This window comes from Dendroctonus ponderosae, unplaced genomic scaffold (assembly GCF_020466585.1).
Source record: "Dendroctonus ponderosae isolate FM_Combo_2020 unplaced genomic scaffold, Dpon_F_20191213v2 Dpon_F_20191213_2, whole genome shotgun sequence".
Classification (NCBI taxonomy): domain Eukaryota; kingdom Metazoa; phylum Arthropoda; class Insecta; order Coleoptera; family Curculionidae; genus Dendroctonus; species Dendroctonus ponderosae.
This window is the reverse complement of record NW_026018165.1, coordinates 6527531-6546274: the sequence shown is the minus strand read 5'-3', so window position 1 is coordinate 6546274 and position 18744 is coordinate 6527531. Positions and strand designations below refer to the sequence as shown.

General features: G+C 31.7%; 2 protein-coding genes and 1 long non-coding RNA gene across 4 annotated transcripts; 2 read left to right on the top strand and 1 right to left on the bottom strand.

Moving 5' to 3' along the window:
* The first annotated feature begins 5543 nt into the window (after nucleotides 1-5543).
* LOC109538340 (coiled-coil-helix-coiled-coil-helix domain-containing protein 2) lies at nucleotides 5544-13761 on the top strand. Of its 2 annotated transcripts, none has more exons than XM_019905540.1 (4): nucleotides 5544-5717; nucleotides 13101-13270; nucleotides 13327-13530; nucleotides 13586-13761. In XM_019905540.1, the coding sequence occupies exons 1-4, from the start codon at nucleotides 5632-5634 to the stop codon at nucleotides 13591-13593; spliced, it is 468 nt and encodes a 155-aa protein (XP_019761099.1). In that variant the 5' UTR covers nucleotides 5544-5631; the 3' UTR covers nucleotides 13594-13761. The 2 variants fall into 2 exon arrangements, with proteins under 2 accessions (XP_019761099.1, XP_019761100.1); XM_019905541.2 differs by lacking the exon at nucleotides 5544-5717 and adding an exon at nucleotides 10171-10378.
* A 191-nt stretch (nucleotides 13762-13952) lies between these two features.
* LOC109538339 (E3 ubiquitin-protein ligase CHIP) lies at nucleotides 13953-17944 on the bottom strand. Its single transcript, XM_019905539.2, has 6 exons — nucleotides 17666-17944; nucleotides 17403-17601; nucleotides 14950-15194; nucleotides 14832-14888; nucleotides 14628-14744; nucleotides 13953-14558 (listed from the first exon to the last, which is right to left on the bottom strand). The coding sequence occupies exons 1-6, from the start codon at nucleotides 17789-17791 to the stop codon at nucleotides 14433-14435; spliced, it is 870 nt and encodes a 289-aa protein (XP_019761098.2). The 5' UTR covers nucleotides 17792-17944; the 3' UTR covers nucleotides 13953-14432.
* Nucleotides 16818-17712, top strand: LOC125503433. Its single transcript, XR_007280848.1, has 2 exons — nucleotides 16818-16963; nucleotides 17413-17712. It is a non-coding gene; the product is annotated as an uncharacterized LOC125503433 (long non-coding RNA).
* Nucleotides 17945-18744: the final 800 nt, after the last annotated feature.

Genomic DNA, 18744 nt, shown 5'->3' with positions numbered 1-18744 from the left:
TATTTAGTATATCCGAACTTAGCCCAATTAATTGAAATAAGCAAAGGAAAAAAATATAGAAAGGTAAAAACCTTCTCGAAAATTTAAGGTCACACTAGAAGTTTATAAATTGATTGTCCTTCTTACCAGCTTTTCGCAAGCTGGCGCTCCATCTTCCATTTTCTACCTATTAGTTGTCGAAAAGAGCCTGCACTTATAGAAAGACAGCCCATCCAGCATTGAACGAAAATTTTATTTTATTTCTATACCTATATACTATTAGCTCCTAAAATTAAGCGTTTTCTAGACAATTGCAATTTCATTAAAAAATGCTGAAAGTTAATAGAAACTGACATTTATTTGGACGCTTGATGAGTTTATTTATGATTAAGATTTATTGAATAATTTTGGAAATTGTAATTATGGTTTTTTTACGCCTATTTAGTGTTACTAATGATACAGATTGTGTTAACTTTAAAGTTATGGTCAGTTATAATTGTTTTTTCATAAAATATTGGTTTTGTTTCAACATTTGTCTAGCGAAGTGCAAGTAATGAAAAATAAATAATTTGTTAACTTAATATTATATGGGAAGCAAAACAAAATAAAATTTTTCCACCAATAACTTAAAAACATATAGGGTGTCCGTTTAAAATAAGCGACATATTTAGGAGAAATTTGAAATTAAATGCATATTTAGTAGCAAAATAGTTTATTGATCATTATTATTCTGTCATGGCGTTCACATTTTGCCATATCACATCAAAAACCATCAGATTTTCTATTAAATGGTTAATTGAAACTTACTTATTTATAGGAGAATTTCAATGTTTGGAAATTTGGTTTTAATGTATGCACCATTCATGAAATAAGGTAAAAGTACCTACTCAGACGCAGAATCATGCATCACAGAATGAAACCGTTGATACGTTTGAAACATGTTCCTTTAAAGAAACACAATTATATTGACGACGCAGAACATTTGATTACATTTTTAGTTATTTAGAAAAAATATACGTAAGTTTTAATTAATCATAATATAGAAAAATATATATAGAATAGAATACAATTTTGCTTTAATAATGTTTTTCTTAATATTGTGCGATATTAATCAAAAACTGTATTAAAATTTTAATAATGGGTCTAAATTTCCCGTTTTAGGATGCCATAAGCCCGACCAACTGGTTTTTTCATAATATATGAGGTTCCTCTGGGCCTTTTACGATTATCTGGAAAACGGGTGGTATTAGAGGTTTGATATTAGAATAGCTTTTAGAAACACATTGATTTTTTTGCCGATAATGTCAAACATATAGAGAGTCCCATTTAATATAAGCGTGAAACTTGAGCCAGCAGTTATTTATTTTGAAGACGCACATTTTCTGATATACAGTAGACATTTCCATTTATAATTTAGAAATAAGTAGTAAGAATATAGTTTTAGAAATGCATTAGAAATTATGCTGCGTGCGTAGTTATTGAAGAGGTCTACAATTTTTGGAATTTTGTGCTATATTTTCTTACTTTTTCACGTTACATCAAAGAAGGTTCATATCTTCTATAGTATGACTTATTAAAACATATTTGATCTTCCATTTAAAAATGGAATGGAGAGGATATGGAACTTTCCTTGGGCAACCTTTTATAGTTTAAACTAAATTTGAGATGTTGTTCAGGTAAAAAATTGATTTTGTTGACCATCCTGTACATTTAATTTTCTCCATCCGGTATAATAAGAACGGTTCGTGAAAAAGGTTTTTTCTCAAATATACATTGCTTGCTCATACTTTGTAAGGGAAATATAATGCCAATGCAAATATGCCCATACAATTATGTGTCGCTCGTTTTTTAAGACGTTCAACGCGTTCAATTCGCATGCAAAAAAATTATATTCTAAAGATGAAGTGGTATAAAGAACCAATAAAATATTACACGAAACATTTGATGCCAGAAGTAAAAAAACAAAAAAGTTAATTTTATTTGAGAAAAAAATATTTCAGTGTGTGCTTTAGGTGGCCATCTCAATCATATGTATAGAAGATTGGGCATCATCAGCCTCAAAAAAAATTACGGAAAATAATAGAAGCAGAGGACGAGAGAGATTTAATTAATAGATAATAGAAATTTGATCTCTTAAAATAGAACTTGAAATAACCTCTCTAATTCGAAGTATGAAGGAAACATAAACAGTTGGCAGCAAATGGTCCTAGTTCTTGGTTTATAAAAATGCTATTTAAAATACTATTAGACACGGCATAAAGAAAAATAATAAAAATCTCTATAAAGTCATATGAAAAATGTTACCAATTTCCCAAAAACAGCGTAAAATATTCACATGAAGACGTCTTGAATGTGGCCATAACATAGACAATCACTGAAGACATCTGCTATTGCGAAAACTCGTGTTCGCTACCCTTTGATCAAATTTTCAAGGGCCGATTTGTAACCTTGTTATCAAGTAGTGGGGCCATTTGGTGCGACCCAATTTGCGCCTTATCGTGCTACATTTTGCCATTTCGTCAGAGATTCCCTACATGCAGACTCGGTTGTATGGAGGAAACTATCCTGTTTCTCTACGCTCCAGTAATTGCTCTATTTCGTTGCTGAATTGTGTTACGCTATCAATTTCTGCTTGTTTCGAGGGCAAGAGTTGTCTATTTGTTACTTCGCATGGGAAGTTTACCTAGTTGAATAATTACGAGCACAACTTAATGATAACAAATTTGCTGTTGAATTTCCAAAGATTTATGGCACCTTTAAGGAAACGCAAATAAAGGCTTTGTGCACGAAAGGTCATGGAATAATGACGAGACTTAAACTTAAGTTTGAAGAGCAAACGCAGACAATGCGGAGGTTTTCCGAAGAAAACCTCATTGCTGTGATTACCTGTTTCCTTTGGAGTATTTTATTAATTATACGCATATGTTTAGGACGATAGTTTCCATGATTTGGGGGTCGAGTATCAGTTATACAGGGAGTTTTGGATTTATTCTAGGCAACTTCAGAATTAGGCTTAATTATGATCAGGCTAGTGAAAATAATTTAAAGTAAGAAAAAAATAACAGGCAAACACCAGGTAGAAAATGTTGTTGGGATTGTTTCCACACGAAAACACTGGAAACAGTAAAATGAAGATGCAGTTTAGGGCTAGAAAACTGTAGTAAAAACGGGTAGTTTTTTATAAAAATAAACATAACATAACATACATAACTAGAAAACTAGTCGTCTCCTGTACTGTGAAAAAATCATGCTTAATCAGCACTAAAAAAGATGTATTTTTACAAATGTTTGTATAAGTTTAGCCGCAAATCGGAAAAAAACGCCTTATTTTGTAACCCATTAAAGACAAAACACCGTGATTTGTGCCACAATTTGTGACTAAAATAAAGACGAAAATTATTCCAAATTATGTGTTTAATAAATATAATATAAAGACTAAATATTTAACTTTAATGCTATATGACTATCCCTATACAGAATAGGTACTTTAAATGGAAAAACCAGAAGTTTGACAAACCGAAATGTATGGCTAATAACAAATTAACAAATGAATATTGTTCTAACACAGACAGATGTAAAGATTGCGGGCTCATAATGAGAGGAAAATCATGTTTGAAAAAATGAACCTTCAAACAAAAACCATCTCACTCATTGAAACTGAACCTAAAAGGATGCAAAATGTAAAGCAAAAAGCAGCCCAGAAAGTTTTAATGAAATTCGAACAAATTAATTAGGTAGGTACATACAAGCTCGATAAGTATTTTTGTTACTAAGTAAAAAAAATATATGCTAAAATAATTGGAGCACTAATAAATCTTACTACCGAAAAATTGTATCTGAGTCTATCTTTTTTGAAAATTAACCAATGACTCGATGACTTAATTTGCTCACTTGTGTCAAGTCACAAATTCTTTAAGATTCAAAATATTTATCATCCAAACATAATATATTAAAATAGCTAGAAATTAAAAACAAACGAAACTAAAGGTCACAGAAGTGAAAATCACGCTGAAAGTGAAAATAAACGTGAATCAAAAGTGAAAAAAAATTATATGAAGATTATACAAGCAATATCTACAATAGTTAGAATATTGGATATAGCATCTAATTTAACAATCCGGCCTATTAACAGTGGTTTAAAGCAAAGACCTTATCTGGGGTTTAAAGCTACCTGTAAATGTTTGCTTTCTTTCTTTGGCTTGTAAAAGAAAGATGTTTCTCTCTCTAAAATTAATTATTAGTGTTACTGCTTGGGAGACTAATAATTCGTATAATACACAAACACCAAAATTATTATCCTAGCCATAAATTGCCTTTAACTGAGAAAATTAGTTGATATGTGACTAATATTTAACTGAGAAATATGTTTGTTTGAGATGTGCCTATAAATATTTAATAAGTTCTTATCTTATTCTTATCTTAACTTAAATCTTATCTATATCTTATAATCTTATTACGTAAAAATAATTGAAAATTTTGGAGTGTTTAAAAGAAAAACCAGGATATTGTTAGTAACTGTTAAACCCTACTATTTATATGATCATTTTCTTGAATAAGTTATTGATATCCTTTATCGTAAAGACGTATTTTTTGTATCTCTAACTGCTTTTATTTGCTTCTACCATGAATTTTTAGATACCATATTTTTAAGCAAAATTTTACTAAAATGGCGATAATCTGCCAACGTCGCAAGTAAGAAAAATACAATTTACGGTGCATATGCAGCGTTTCAAGCTGCATTCCATGAACTAATGAAAAATGGGTAGTTCTATTTAAAAAAATACACTTTGATCTTGCCTCGCTTTTCTGAGACACTCTGTATCATATAAGATATTTTTAAAATGTGCGCACTTTATGCTGCAACAACTTTTATATGAAACTATTTTTCGAAAGTTCAATACCTACGGAAATAATGGACTCTATCGCACTAAAAAACTACCCTGTATATATACACACATTTTTGGGACACCCTGTGTACATTTACGTTTAAAGTTACAACCTTTTGGTGTCTTTTTTTATCAATTGAATACTTTTATATACGTCATCCACAAATATTTCATCTTGAAGTTTCTTGCAAAATATTCGAAATTGCTTTATGCAAATTCTTTTCAGCGAGCATAAAATTTGAAAATGGAAAATTGGACGGATGCGAAATCCTTGATTTATGCAAATGTTACTTACACTGCTGCAGGATGTGCATTGGAAAGCGTGACTTTAGCCGCCGGAAATGGGCCTTTCCTATAATCATATCCTTGTGGAAACTACATATTCACCCCATTTTACTGCTGGCTGTTGTATCGAGGCATTCATTTCAAAGTGGCACTTTCACGTACATTCATAATGTATGGAATTAAACATATATCAAGGAAACACTGTTAATGTGAGCAAAAGTGATTTAGTTCGAAGCACTTCCAACTTTAGTGTTTACTAAGAAAAAGAGAAGGTGCTTTTCTTAATAAAGCAAAGTAATTACATTAAAATTGATTGCTGTATACTGGGTGAACTTACAAAAAGTCATTGACCACGTCATTCTTATGACGTGACTTAATGACATATGTCAAAAAGACTGATAATATTTACGTGTGTCCGTCAAATGAGAATTTGAAATTCAAGTTTGTCAAATTGTGAAGAGTGAATTCATTGTGTGAAAATATGGCAAGAAGTAAACCTGCTCCTTCAAAACCCTGGCGCTCTCCAACTCCAAGCAAACAACCTCCCAGTGGCAGAAAACAATTCTCGTAAGAATTTATTTGTCTGTTTGTCTAATACAGTAAGGCTTTGGGTTTATAATCCTTATTATATTTTTCTTGATAAGTTACGGTTTTTAATACTTTTTTAAATACATCTAACCACTATATTTTCTCTGGTTGCAAGGTTGCAAAGCATTATACTAGCAAGCAAGTGCCCTTTGCTAAATGTTGAGCTATTTTCAGGTTGGTTCTTATTTCTTTTTGCGTTATCCCTTTCTAGTACTCAGTAGAATGCAAAAATTGTTAGGGACATTTTACTCTAGAGACGCTGAAAGTTCTATAAAAATTATCCAGAATTCAATTTTTGTTATATTAGTTCGAAACTAAAGAAAGTTGCAATTCTACATTTTCACGATCTTCAAATAGTACTTGACTCTAAAGTGCTGTAATTTTCATGACAATCCTGTAGCATCCTGGTTTCGTTCAACACGGTAAAAGTGTGTATTAAAATTAGTAAACATCAGTCTCAATTAAAATTGGTATTCAACTCCGCTCTCTCCCTTAAAAATTTGCAATTTTCAGCAAATTTAGAGGACACTTGACTAAAGATGCTGTAAGTACCATTAAAAGATCCTGATTCTTTCCAATTTGAGACTGGTGGGTCTCAAAATTAATGAAAATCAGTCTCAATGAAAGTTTTTTTTTACTCAACCGCGGTCCCTTCTTTAAAAATATTCAATTTTTAAATTGAAATGTTTAGATCTTTAGAGGACACTTGACTCTAAAGGTGCTGAAACATCTATAAAAATCGCGCTAAATCCTGGTTTTTTTAGCTTGGTAAATATGGCTCTCAAAATTCGTAAACATTGGTTTCAAGGAAAGTTTTTACTCAACAGCGCTGGCTTCTTTAAAAAGTCGCATCTTCCGGACTAAAGTAAGCAGCAATGCAAAAGTATCACTATTTTTAGAGCGCACTTGGACCTAAAGATGCTGAAAGTTCCATAAAAATTGCGTAAAATTCTGATTTTTTCCAGCGTGGTAAACTTGGTCTCAGAATTAGGAAATGTCTCACTCTCAAGGGATGATTTTACTCAACTGCGGTCACTACTTTAAAAATTCGCATCTTTTTAAACTAAATCGAGTAGGAATCCGAGATTTTTTCTATCTTGAAAAGTCGCGTGAGTCAAAGATGCTCAGTTTGCAAAGAATTTCGCGGAATTCCGACTTTTTCCAACTTGGTAAAAGCGAGTTTCAAAATTAATAATCATCCGCCTCAAAGGAAGATTTTACACAACTGCGCTCCCTTCTTTAAAAGTTCACATCATCCAAACTGAAATAAGTAGCAATACAAAAATGTTTACTATCTTTAGAAGGCACTTGACTCTAAAGATGCTGAAGGCTTCCTAATATTTGCGCAAAATTCTGATTTTTCAAAGCTGAGTAAATGTGATTCAGAAAATTCGAAAACATCCATCTCACAGAAGATTTTTACAGTATTACATTCAACTGCGCTTTCTTCTTTAAAAAGTCGCTCCTTCCAAACTACAGCAAGTAGCACTCCGAAATTTTCACCATCTTTAGAACACACTTGACTCTAAAGATGCTGACCATTTCCAAAAAAGTGGGCAAAATTGTGATTTTTTTCAGCTTGATAAATATGAGTTTCAAAATTCGTAAACATCCGTCTCAAAGAAAGATTTTATTTAAATGGGCTCTCTTTTTTAAAAATTCGCATTGTTCAAACTAAAGTAAAAAGCAATACAACAATTTTCACCATCTTTCGAATGCACTTGACTCTAAAAGTGCTGAAGGTTTCCTAAAATTTGTGCAAAATTTAGTTTTTTGCCAGCTTCGTAAATTTAGGTGAGAAAATTTGACGACATTCTTCTCATAGAAAAACTTCATTCAACTGCGTTTTCTTATTTAAAAAATCGCTTCTTCCAAACTAAAGCAAGTAGCAATCCGAAACTTTCACTATCTTTAGAACGCACTTGACTTTAAAAAGACGCTGGCGATTTCCTAAAACTTGCTCAAAATATTGGTTTTTGCTGCTTGGTTAATGTGAGTCTCAAAATTCGTAAACATCAGTCTCAAAGAAAGATTTTATTCAACTGCGCACTTTCTGAAGGCAGTGTGAGTCTAAAGACGTTGAAAGTTCGATGAAAAGTGCTATAAATCCTGGAATTTTTCAGCTTAGCAAATGTGGGTGTTAAAATTAGTCAACGTAGGCCTCAATGATAATTTTTACTTAAATGAAAAAAAATACGCTGCAAATGAAGAATCATAAAATCTTCCAAAATGAGGTCAGAAGGAATCTGAAATTTTCCCCATCTTTAGAAGACACTTGATTCTAAAGATGATGAAAATTGTCTAAAAATTACGCAAGAATAGATTTTGCTGGAAAAAGTATTAAAGTATAAAGTATTTTTAATTAAAACCCTCAAACTCGCAAATTATATTTGTAAAGGGCGGCGTTCCCTGTCTATTATTCTATAAAAATGGTAAATTTTGAAGGCCTGGGGTCGAATGGCACCTTTCGTTAAAACACGCTAAATTCACTTAACGACACCACTTTTTCGAAATTTGAAATTTCGTAAATTTCTATTTAAAAAAACTCTATACGGTACAGATCCATTGTAACCCAATCCACCTATATAAATACGCAAATTCACTCAATATTTGTCAAAATTAGCCAAATTGGTAGCTTTTATAATAAGACCGTTATCCATATTTTCCATCAAACTTTCGGGAGGCTCGGTCTGCTTAAGTATTAGTAAACTCGTTTCCTTATATACAGGGTGTCCCGTAAGCTCATGACTCAAAAGAAGACAATCTGACCTGACTTTTACTAACAAAAAATGTATGGCCTGCTATTGGATGGTCAAAGTTCTTCAAAAAATTTATCTTTTTTGAAATATCGGGAGGATGGTACGATGTATTTTCATAAAACTCGCTGTTAATTTTTTCTTATGTAAGACTCATATTTTGATGATACAATCGAGTTCAGCAGTTTTGGACAAGTGGTGAATTCTTGAAACCAACTCTTGGTGAAACCAACTCATTTTTTCTTTTGGCTGATGCACTAATCATGTATTCACAATTTCGTGCTCTTTGTAAAATCTTGTAGAGTAAATGAAGCTGAGATCTTGGATACATAAAGCGGAAACGCTTTCTTTTAATTTACGTATTTGTTTTGAAATATGTAATTCCATTTAAAAAAAAAGTGTTATCTATAAATGTACATTTTTAAGGTGGGATTAACATTCTATTTAATGATATTGAAGTGTAACCTTTGCAAAGTCGTTACTTTCACAAATATGTTAAAATAGTAAGTTTTTTAATTTTCTATTCAACTATTTATTCTTGGAATTTAACGCCTTATCAGTATTGAATTATGTTAAATACTGAATTAACTGCTTATGCGATTAATTTTGCTCGTAATTTCAGGCATAAATAGAACGCAAGAGTTGTAAGGTCTATTTCGATTTTGTTTACACGTGAATTTTAAAATTTCACTAAAGAAATTTGAATAAAAATGAACGATAATAAAAAAATGTAATCAAAACTTTTTAAACAATATTTTTAATTGAAATTCCAAATTTTCTCTAGTTCTAAAAAATTCAAAAAAGTACAGATAATTTATTTTAGAAATTCTCCTTTTAGGTACATTTCGTCGTAAAATTACAATAAATCAGTGTTTGGAAATGAATTCGACGATTCTAAAACGCACATGCTTAATTATTATAATTATGAATAGCTAAAATGTACTTTGGACAGGCGAAGTTAAATGATGCACTATGTTTAGTATGTTTCTTAAAATCACCTGACAAACAACAAATTTGACTAAGATTTGGCAAGTTTTCCACGATACAGAAGCGGGGCCAGCCGAAAATAAATAGATAGAATGTTAATTTTACATATATATATTGCCAAACTTGATAGTGTTATTTCTTGGTATACTTTAGTCCTTTTTTGACAAAATTTTCGATAACCTTAAGTGCTAACTGGATATTTCTCAATCCTGTTTATATTTAATACATCCTTGTAGTTTCAATGATAAAAAATACTCATTTTTTTTTGGTTTTAAAATTTTACTGCGGTCTGCGGTCTTCTAATTTTGACTTCCCGAACTTATATATATATATTTCTTTATTACTCTCGTTATAGTTGCCATCCACGGTCTATCAAATATCCTGTTTTTTTGTCGAATTACTTATTACGTTTTAAAACATGTATTAAATACGATTTCCAAAAATGTATTCTCCAGCTAAAAATGTTCAGCTAATTTTTACTTTACGTACTTCAATATATTTGGCTGTTACTATCTTTATTGTTGCATATATTTTCGATTGAATATCTTCCGTTTCTTTCAAATTACTTATTACGTTTTAAAACTGTATTAAAACAGTACTTGTTAATTACGGTCCTGCCCATGAATTGCAAGTCTAGACGCACGTCACATTAATTATCTCTTTCTTTCACCTTTAAACAGTTGCGTACTTATTTACGTTTGGAGGTCGGGAGGCAATTCGAGTTTTCTAGAAACACAAACTCTAACGTCAGCTTTGACAAAAATCGAGCGAATCTCATTGATTTCGTTGGTGTTTTACGTAACAGTACGTAAAGAAGTGCTTTTGAGTGATTCTTTTTCAACTGCGATAAATACAAGTAGAAAAAATGGCAAGACGTGGAAGAACCGCCCCAACCAGGTAAAGTATCAAAGATTTCGTAGTTGTTTTTGCTGATTATGAAAAAATAAGGTTAGGGCTTCCAGATTTCAAAGGAAAGTCACGCTATTTTATTCAGCTAATTGATCTAATCACTCGAAGAACAACATGACGATGTGTCGAATTTTTCCTCCTGAATGGCACTCGAAAACTGCAGTTTTGTGGTATAAAAATTTCAATTTTTCCCTTGTCCTGTCTTGAGAACTTACTGGTTACAACACGATTTAATCTGCATTTAAGTCGTCCTCACAGGACTTAAGTGAGCACAGTTAAGTGGCTTTAAGAGGTAGAACCTGCCTCTGTTGAAATTGTTGGTTTGGCATAAAATTGCAAGGCGCCCCCCTAAACAGCATTGTAATGAGAGTTTCCTGTTATTAACGGAAAATGCAATAGAACAGGATTGCAAACTGCCTTTGTATGAAAATTGCTCTAATTGTGAGCCAAAAAAGATAATGTACATTATAATTATAATTGCGGTATAAAAATCAATATGATTATGACAAAGACTAATCTCGCCCATAGCTATAGCAAATTATATTGCATTGGATCATGAAGTGTGTAAAACGGGTTTATGGTCACACATAAAAACTCTTCAGGGCGAGTATTTCGGTGGTTGTTACATGAATCTAGAAAAATAAATTCAGTTTAAAATTCGTTCTATAAAAAGAATTTTCAAAGAAGAAAGAACATTCAAAGATTAAGTCAGCAGATTAAATAACAACAGTAAAATGTTGGCAGTGAAAAAAGTGCAAAAATTGCAAAATATGTCGAACAATAAAGATTAATGTATTTTATATTTACACCTATTCTTTATGTGAAAGTTTTTAATTGCTTTCACATATTTTTGACTATCAACGGTTAACTATTGTCTCGTTTTATGCCTCTGCCTATTCTTCCTATTATCTTTTTAGAACGTGTCAGCCTTAAACGTACTCATTCTTTAAAACATTGACTCCTCTGCCTGCATGTATATTTGACATGAAATATTTGACGTTATATTATTTATTTTTGAATTCCGAATAATAAAGTTAAATTAAAAATTAACAAAAGCGCAGACATTGCAAATGTAAGGACAATACGAATAATTAAACGATTATTTCATTTTAAAGCGTTGCAATGTTAGAGTTGAAATATTGTGATTTATCGCATTAAAAGGGTGCATAAAGATTGGACCAAATTAAATTGTGAATTTCTGAGCAAAAAATAATATTTTATTTTGTTCAGTGTTAAAATACATAATTTTAGTGTAGATAATGACCTTCGAATGCGCAAACATAATGATTCACATTTTTAAGAAGCTGAACTTTAATGTTTTTAACTGGATTTTAATCAGTTAAAAATTAAGTTCATCGGTGACGCAATTTTACCTATTGACGAATAAAAAACAAAAAACCAATGCATCCAAATATGCTCAAAATGTGCCTCCCAAGTTCAATATTTTTTCAATAATGCAAAATTTTATTTCAGTCCTTTCTAGAGTTGAAAAGTATTACTCAACCCTAGCTTAAATAATTGTTTGTTTATTTTAACACCCTGCAAATAAAAATTATCAGAGCAAAACTTCATACAAAAACAGAAATGTCTTCTAAGGAATTTAGTTCATATTATTCTCAACTTTATGTTGTTCTGAGCGTTTAGTGTTAATTGTTATTAGTATGTTTTAACACGTTTTAAATAAAATAAAGGTACTGTATTGCTATATCCAAAGTTAATTAGTTTTTTGCCGACTCACGCCTCAACATTAATATAAAACCACAATACTGAATCAAACTATTAGTTTTATGAAATATACCTTATTCTATTTTTCATTGTTAATTACGATCAAATAATGTGAAAAAGCTAAAAGCATTCGCAGAATGGAATAGTAATAAACTGCTCGCTTTAATACGAGGATAATTGGGTTCTACTGTATCTGTAGTTCTACTTAATTCTCTAGAATATCGTCATTTAAGACATCCGAAGTTTTTGTCCTATTTTATTTCTAATGCCATTTCCCACGAATGTTCTATTTATTATTTTCTTGTTAGAATAATGCTCGCGAAACTGAAAAACCAAAAAAAAACAATTTAATATCCCGGTACGATTATCAAATTTTGAAAAACACAATTGGACTCAACTGTGTCATTTATTTAACCACTAAAGTGAATTAGTAACGGTTTCAACAAGTTTTCTTTCTCAATTATTTTACAAGTTATTTCTAAAAAAAGGACTTTAAAGTGCTTGTTAGAATAATTTTAATTATTTTAATATAATAACACCCTACCCTATATGTAAAAACAGAAATTGGCATCTAGTGGACCTTTTAAAATCACAAAATTTTTCCAATTTAAACTGCTGCAGTTTCGGAGGTTCTTGCACGAACCATTAAAAACTTTCATTCTATATTCTTGTATAATATACCGAGTGTTTCATTAAGATGTGCAAATATGTAAAAAGCTATTTTATAGAATGTCTTTCATATAAAATATAAAATCACTAATTAAACCTATAAACTTGAATCTTCGAATAATTTTACATATGGTTGGAATGGAGTATTAATTTCTATCATTCAAGGATATGATCTGGACAAAGGACAAACAAAACAGCATTCAACTAGTTGTTAACGCCTACCAACATTATAATTTATAACTTTGAAAAACACATTCCTAAATTCAAAAATTGTTTATCCGCTTCAGAAATTAGCTAAATGATTTTTGAATTGCAGAAGCAACGTACCAGCTAGGAGACCATCTCCCCCACGTGCTCCTGCACCTGCGCCTCCCGCAGCAGCAGCCCCCTCTCAAGGCCCGGGTCTTTTCGGGCAAATGGCTGCTACTGCTGGAGGTGTTGCTATTGGAAGTGCCGTTGGACACACCATTGGACATGCTGTTACTGGTAAATCAAATTCTTAAATATTTAGTTCACTCAGTAACTGATTCTTTGCCTTGAAGGAATGTTCAGTGGTGGATCCAGTGAAGCTGCGGCTCCAGCAGCAGCACAAGCTGCGCCAGTTGCTGGTCAATCTCAGGCTGGTGAACCATCTGGACCTTGCGCATGGGAGATTAAGCAGTTCTTGCAATGCGCTTCAACCCAGTCTGATTTGACATTGTGCCAGGGATTCAACGAGGCCATTCAGCAATGCAAAATTAATAACCGTGAGTATCTATAACGTGAAGTATTCATCATACTGACCCAAGTTCTTTTCTTCAGGTTTATAAAATGGATCTTGGCTACCATGTCCGTAGAAGAGTAAATTATAGTGAAATATGCGCTATAGATTGCGACTATCAAGAAAGCAGCAATGGAAAATAGAACATAAAACTTGCAATTTCTATTATGTTACTGCAACTTAATATATTAAATAAATAGTTGTGTTGTAATCGGTGTTTACATGTTTTATTTTTGCCTCGATTTAAAGTATGCTTTCAAATACCCGCCAACCTAATCATAGAATGGATCAATCAATCGCTTTAAAAACTCAAAGCTTTTGCATTGGTTTTTATTTAAATAGCTCCTGAAAAAGACTAATAAAACTTGTCGATCAACGGGAAGCTGTAGCCATTCAAAAAGTAATGGATTATTTCAAAAACTAATATATTTCAGAAACATTCCCAACATATAATTTTATATGATGAAACTTGTACATAAACTTATTGCTATGTACCGGTCAACTATATATTTATTTTCTCACCGTCTTATACTCATAACAAAAATGTTACAGTCAAACATTAACACCTAATGATAATATAAAGAAAAAATGTTTAGACAAATAAAAGCCAAGTTTACTAAGCGTAATTGTAAAGTAGGGCTAAATTGCTTTGATGTATCCTAATATGCTTCAATATTGCAATTTTTATGATTTAGATTTTTACTGAAACATTAAATTAACATATAACAGGGACTTGAAAGTCTGCATTGAAAACGGTTTCTTCAGTTGCTGAATAATAGATATTTATACATATCTTAAAAATAAAAAAAAACTGATGACACTTTCATTACTGACCAGATATAGAAACTTCATTAATGATCAGATAACGCAACTTCATTAGTTTGCTAGCTAATAATCCAGCGCCCATTCATTTTCGGCTAAAAATGCGTCTACTACTTCCTTCATTGAAAAATTTGGAATCAATTGATCAGTCGTCAATTTAACCCTTGTTACTGGATCGAAATGACCTACACGCTGAAAAATATCAGGTAATTGCATTAAACGTTCCCAACCTTTACAGGCAACTACAGCAAATTCACCTACCTGAAGATGTTCTTCCAAGTCCTTTTTATCGTACGTAATACCACTGGGAGTTATTACAGGTTCTTGCAAAATTTCAAAGCTAATTTTTCCACAAAGGTAATCAGGAACCTCCCTTTTCTGAAAAATGCATAGCATGTTAAATTAATTCGAATATATATAATAAAATACAGTTAATCTTTTGAAAGCAGTGTAATAAAGGCTCACCCTGCGTCTTTCATCAACTTTTTGAAATAGCGAGTTTAGTTCAGTCACGTAGGAATCCTAAAAAAGATTTAATTAAATTTTACTGGGACTGGTAATTTTTGAAATATGTTTTACATACACATTGCTCTTCGATTTCCAAAACCTTGCCGGTTTTACTATCACTATCAACTGCCTCGTTTTTTAAACTGTTAATTTGGCGCTCCTTGTCTTCATTTATTAACCTATTCAGATATGCTTGTAATTCAATTTCCTGGCATATTCTTTTCTCTTCTTGGATAGAGAATCGCTTTTTTCGTGCCGCTCTTAATTGGGCAGCGATATCGTCACCAAAATTGAGTTTTTGTTCTTTAGCTAAGTCTAAGGCTGAAATCAAAAGTTTGACTCGTGTAGTCTCTTTCATAGAGTATACATCTATGTATGTGTTGTTTATTTATTCTAAAAGGTTACACAGAATTGAAACATTTCCGAGCTGTTTTCTCAGTTCATATAGCAATCAGAATTTTGCTGTTAACATAATAACATAATTTTATTGGTTCTATTCAGATTAGCATGCATTCAGAGAGCATTTCCTGAGTTATGCGAGCTTCTGAATTCCGCAAAATTCTACCGAAGGAAAGAAACATGCAATTAGGTCAATTAGTAGTTGTCAGTAGTTCTTCTTCACGACAACGCCAGGCCTCATCCAGCAAACATTACAAAAGAGAAATTTGACAAATTTCACTGGGAAACTTTGGAACATCCTGCCTACAGTCCAGGCTTCATATTTTGATTTTCAACTTTTTTTGGGGCACTTGAAAGAAGCGTTTACAGGCCAGCATTTTGATGCTTGATGATCAAGCGGTGGACCATTTGATGCTCCCGTGGTTGCATGAACGATTAAAACGTTTCAGCGATGATGGGATTTAAAAGATCAGAATAGCTGGGAAATTTGTCCTTCTAACGCGGGAGATCATATAGAAAAATAGTATGTTTTTGCAAATATTGTTAAATAAAGCAAAATTAACAAAGATAATCAGTGCCTTTCAGTGGCGAATCCAGGATTTTAATCTGTTGTATGTTGTATCGACGTATCGTAACTTCTAATTTCTTCTTTCTGAAATATTTAGTTTATAAATTTACAGAATTATAAAATGTCATTAACTTATTATTGAAGTGAATTCGGATTTTTGGGTCGTTACGATGAAACAGAAACTATTCTACTGGGTCCAGGATTAATCCTAATAATTAAAAAAAGAGATTGGGAGCAAAATGTGAACATTTAAAGGGACTTCAAAGTTTAAAATAGCCTATATTTCAGAAAAGGTTGGAAATATGCAATCAGTGGTAATATTCCTTCCGTCTTTCACTAATTAAGTTTGATCAAAAACTCCTAATGTGTAAAGATTTAGAAGACAAAATAAGAAAAAAAAACGTTTGAAACCCCTTATGCATTGGAAACGTTTGAAAAAATATTATGTTCTTCATAGAATGAAGCAAAAACCTTATAGCGCAAAAATATAATTGCAAATTTATGTGAATTGATTAAAATAAATTCCGAATAATTATCAAAACCCGTTAGAGAGTATCAACGTAAATAGCTAGGCTTCAGGCTTTTTTTTCAGAAATATTCTATCGTTGCAAAGTTGGAATGGAAAATGTGAAATTTTAAGGACATGGGGTGTGTGGAAAATAGGCTAAACGAACTATTAGAAGAACTTTTAACTGTTTTTTTCTCATCAGGCGTGAAACAATATTCCTAACTACTGAACCCTCTCGAAAACGATTGAAAATATCGGAATATTAATTAGCCATTATCATTAGTGGTTTAGAAATTACTTTAGAAAATTTCTGATTAATCCAGTTGAATTTTCTTATACAGCGTTTGGGGAGCCGGGCTTTAATTAAGAATTGCCAAAAAGAAAAAACGCTAAAAAAGTTGAAGAATTAAACGGAACGTGTTCAAACTCTTAAATATTTTTATAATTTATAAGATAGCGTTGGAAATATCTGACATTTGCTAGATTCAGTTGCGTATATTATTTTATCAACAAAGTTTTGGCATAAATGCTTAACGCAGGGGGACGTTGCACTACAAGAGGTGCGACCAGCAGTGTAAATTAGTCACTTTTAAGTCTTAAGTTTTAACTTTTAAGGTATGCTCCAGACGTGACATAAAAGTGTATGTACATCTGCAAGTTTTGTTTATATTTAAATGTTGAAAAAGATTTAAAATTGCACCATTGCTGGCATTCAAAAATTCCTCAAATTATCTCCATATAATTAAAAATTAGAACTTTGGCTAAAAAAGTTTGAAAAAAGATGGAAATCTATACGTCTTGAAATTTAAAAACACCATTGGTTGTGTGACCAGTGACTAGTTGTGAAAAACTAGTTGATTTCGGACAATGAAATAAAAACTTGACGAGAAAAACTTCCTAAAATGGGCCTTACAGTGGTAAAATATGTTGAACAAACTGATACCAATTCCCATAGTTGATGCGGAGACACAAACCAGTTAAAGTGGTTATAAATAATAAAGCGTGATTTTTATATTAGCCCGCTCAATTTATTATTTATTTATATATGTATTACCTCTTTGTAGATGCTTGATTGATTCATCCAATGATCCGACTTCAAATAAAGCTTGCCCTAAGAAAAAGTGGCCCTTAACTAAATTGGGGTCCATGTCTAAAGCCCTGCGGCAATCCGTGCAAGCATTTTCCCATTTTAGGAGCTTCAAGTAACATAGGGCTCTGTTCGTAAAGTAGTGAGCCACATCTGGATTCTTAATCTAAAAATGTGAAGCAGAATATAGTGGCAAAAAAGTGTAATTGTCAGATTTCAAAAATACTCACTATCGCCTTACTGTATAGATTGATAGCATCATCATATTTCCTAAGATTATACAGGCGATTGCCTTGTTCTTTCAATTCTCTATCTGAAAGATTTACGGTCGAATACATGTGTTTGCTCATTTTCATAACACGAATAACGGAACAGAATTTTCTAGAGGTAAAATTTATATATAAACAAATAAATGATCTCAAAGAAAAACGAAAGTATCATTTGACGCAAAAAAATGAAAACAGCCACGAACTTAGGTTAAATCTGAATCGAGATAACTTCTTCATTCGCTCAGCGTTAGCGCTATTTCTAGTCAAACTTGACAATGCTGTTTGTAAATCATTTAAAAACTGTATAATAAATAATTAAAATATAAGGAATAAATGCTTAATAATACTAGGCTTTGAAAAAATTGTATCAGTTTTTCAAAACAATAAATGTTGCAAAATAATGAAAATGTTTGTGAAAAACTAGCTAATCGTCACAATTTTGGACTAATATTTATTTGAGTAAAACATTTTAAGCCACTTTTTTCAAATATAAAAACTAGAAAAGAGTAATCGCGGTATTCGCGCACATTTTCAGAGAAATAACTTTTTGAGCTACTTTATATTTTACTGTTAATAGTGTTAATTATAGAATATTTTCTCCTAGGCCCTGCAGAAACAAGCGAAAAATATCAACAAATTTGTGTATAATTCCCGTGAGAATGAGTCAAAATCCAAATGTTATCCACGTATGAAACACACTTTGCCTTGCGAAATTTTTACAAAAGTGACTCCAACTTTTCTAGATATCGAAAAAACAAATTCCAATCTTAAGCCTGCAAAAACAACATCAAAAAGTAAAAATACATTGGAAAACTTCTCGGAAAAATTGGCTGCCGGTGAGTTTCATGACAAACTAAAGATACATTTTACGCTCTGCATCTGCAAAATCATCCACTGAACTGAGTTTGGATATTTCTTCAAATTATAATCTCTACGTTTCCACTTTTCTGCCCCTTATAGAGACATGTTTAAATACACCATATCATTTGTAAAAATGCAGTCACTGTCTTTAACTTAGGGGAGAATAAATGAGTTATTTT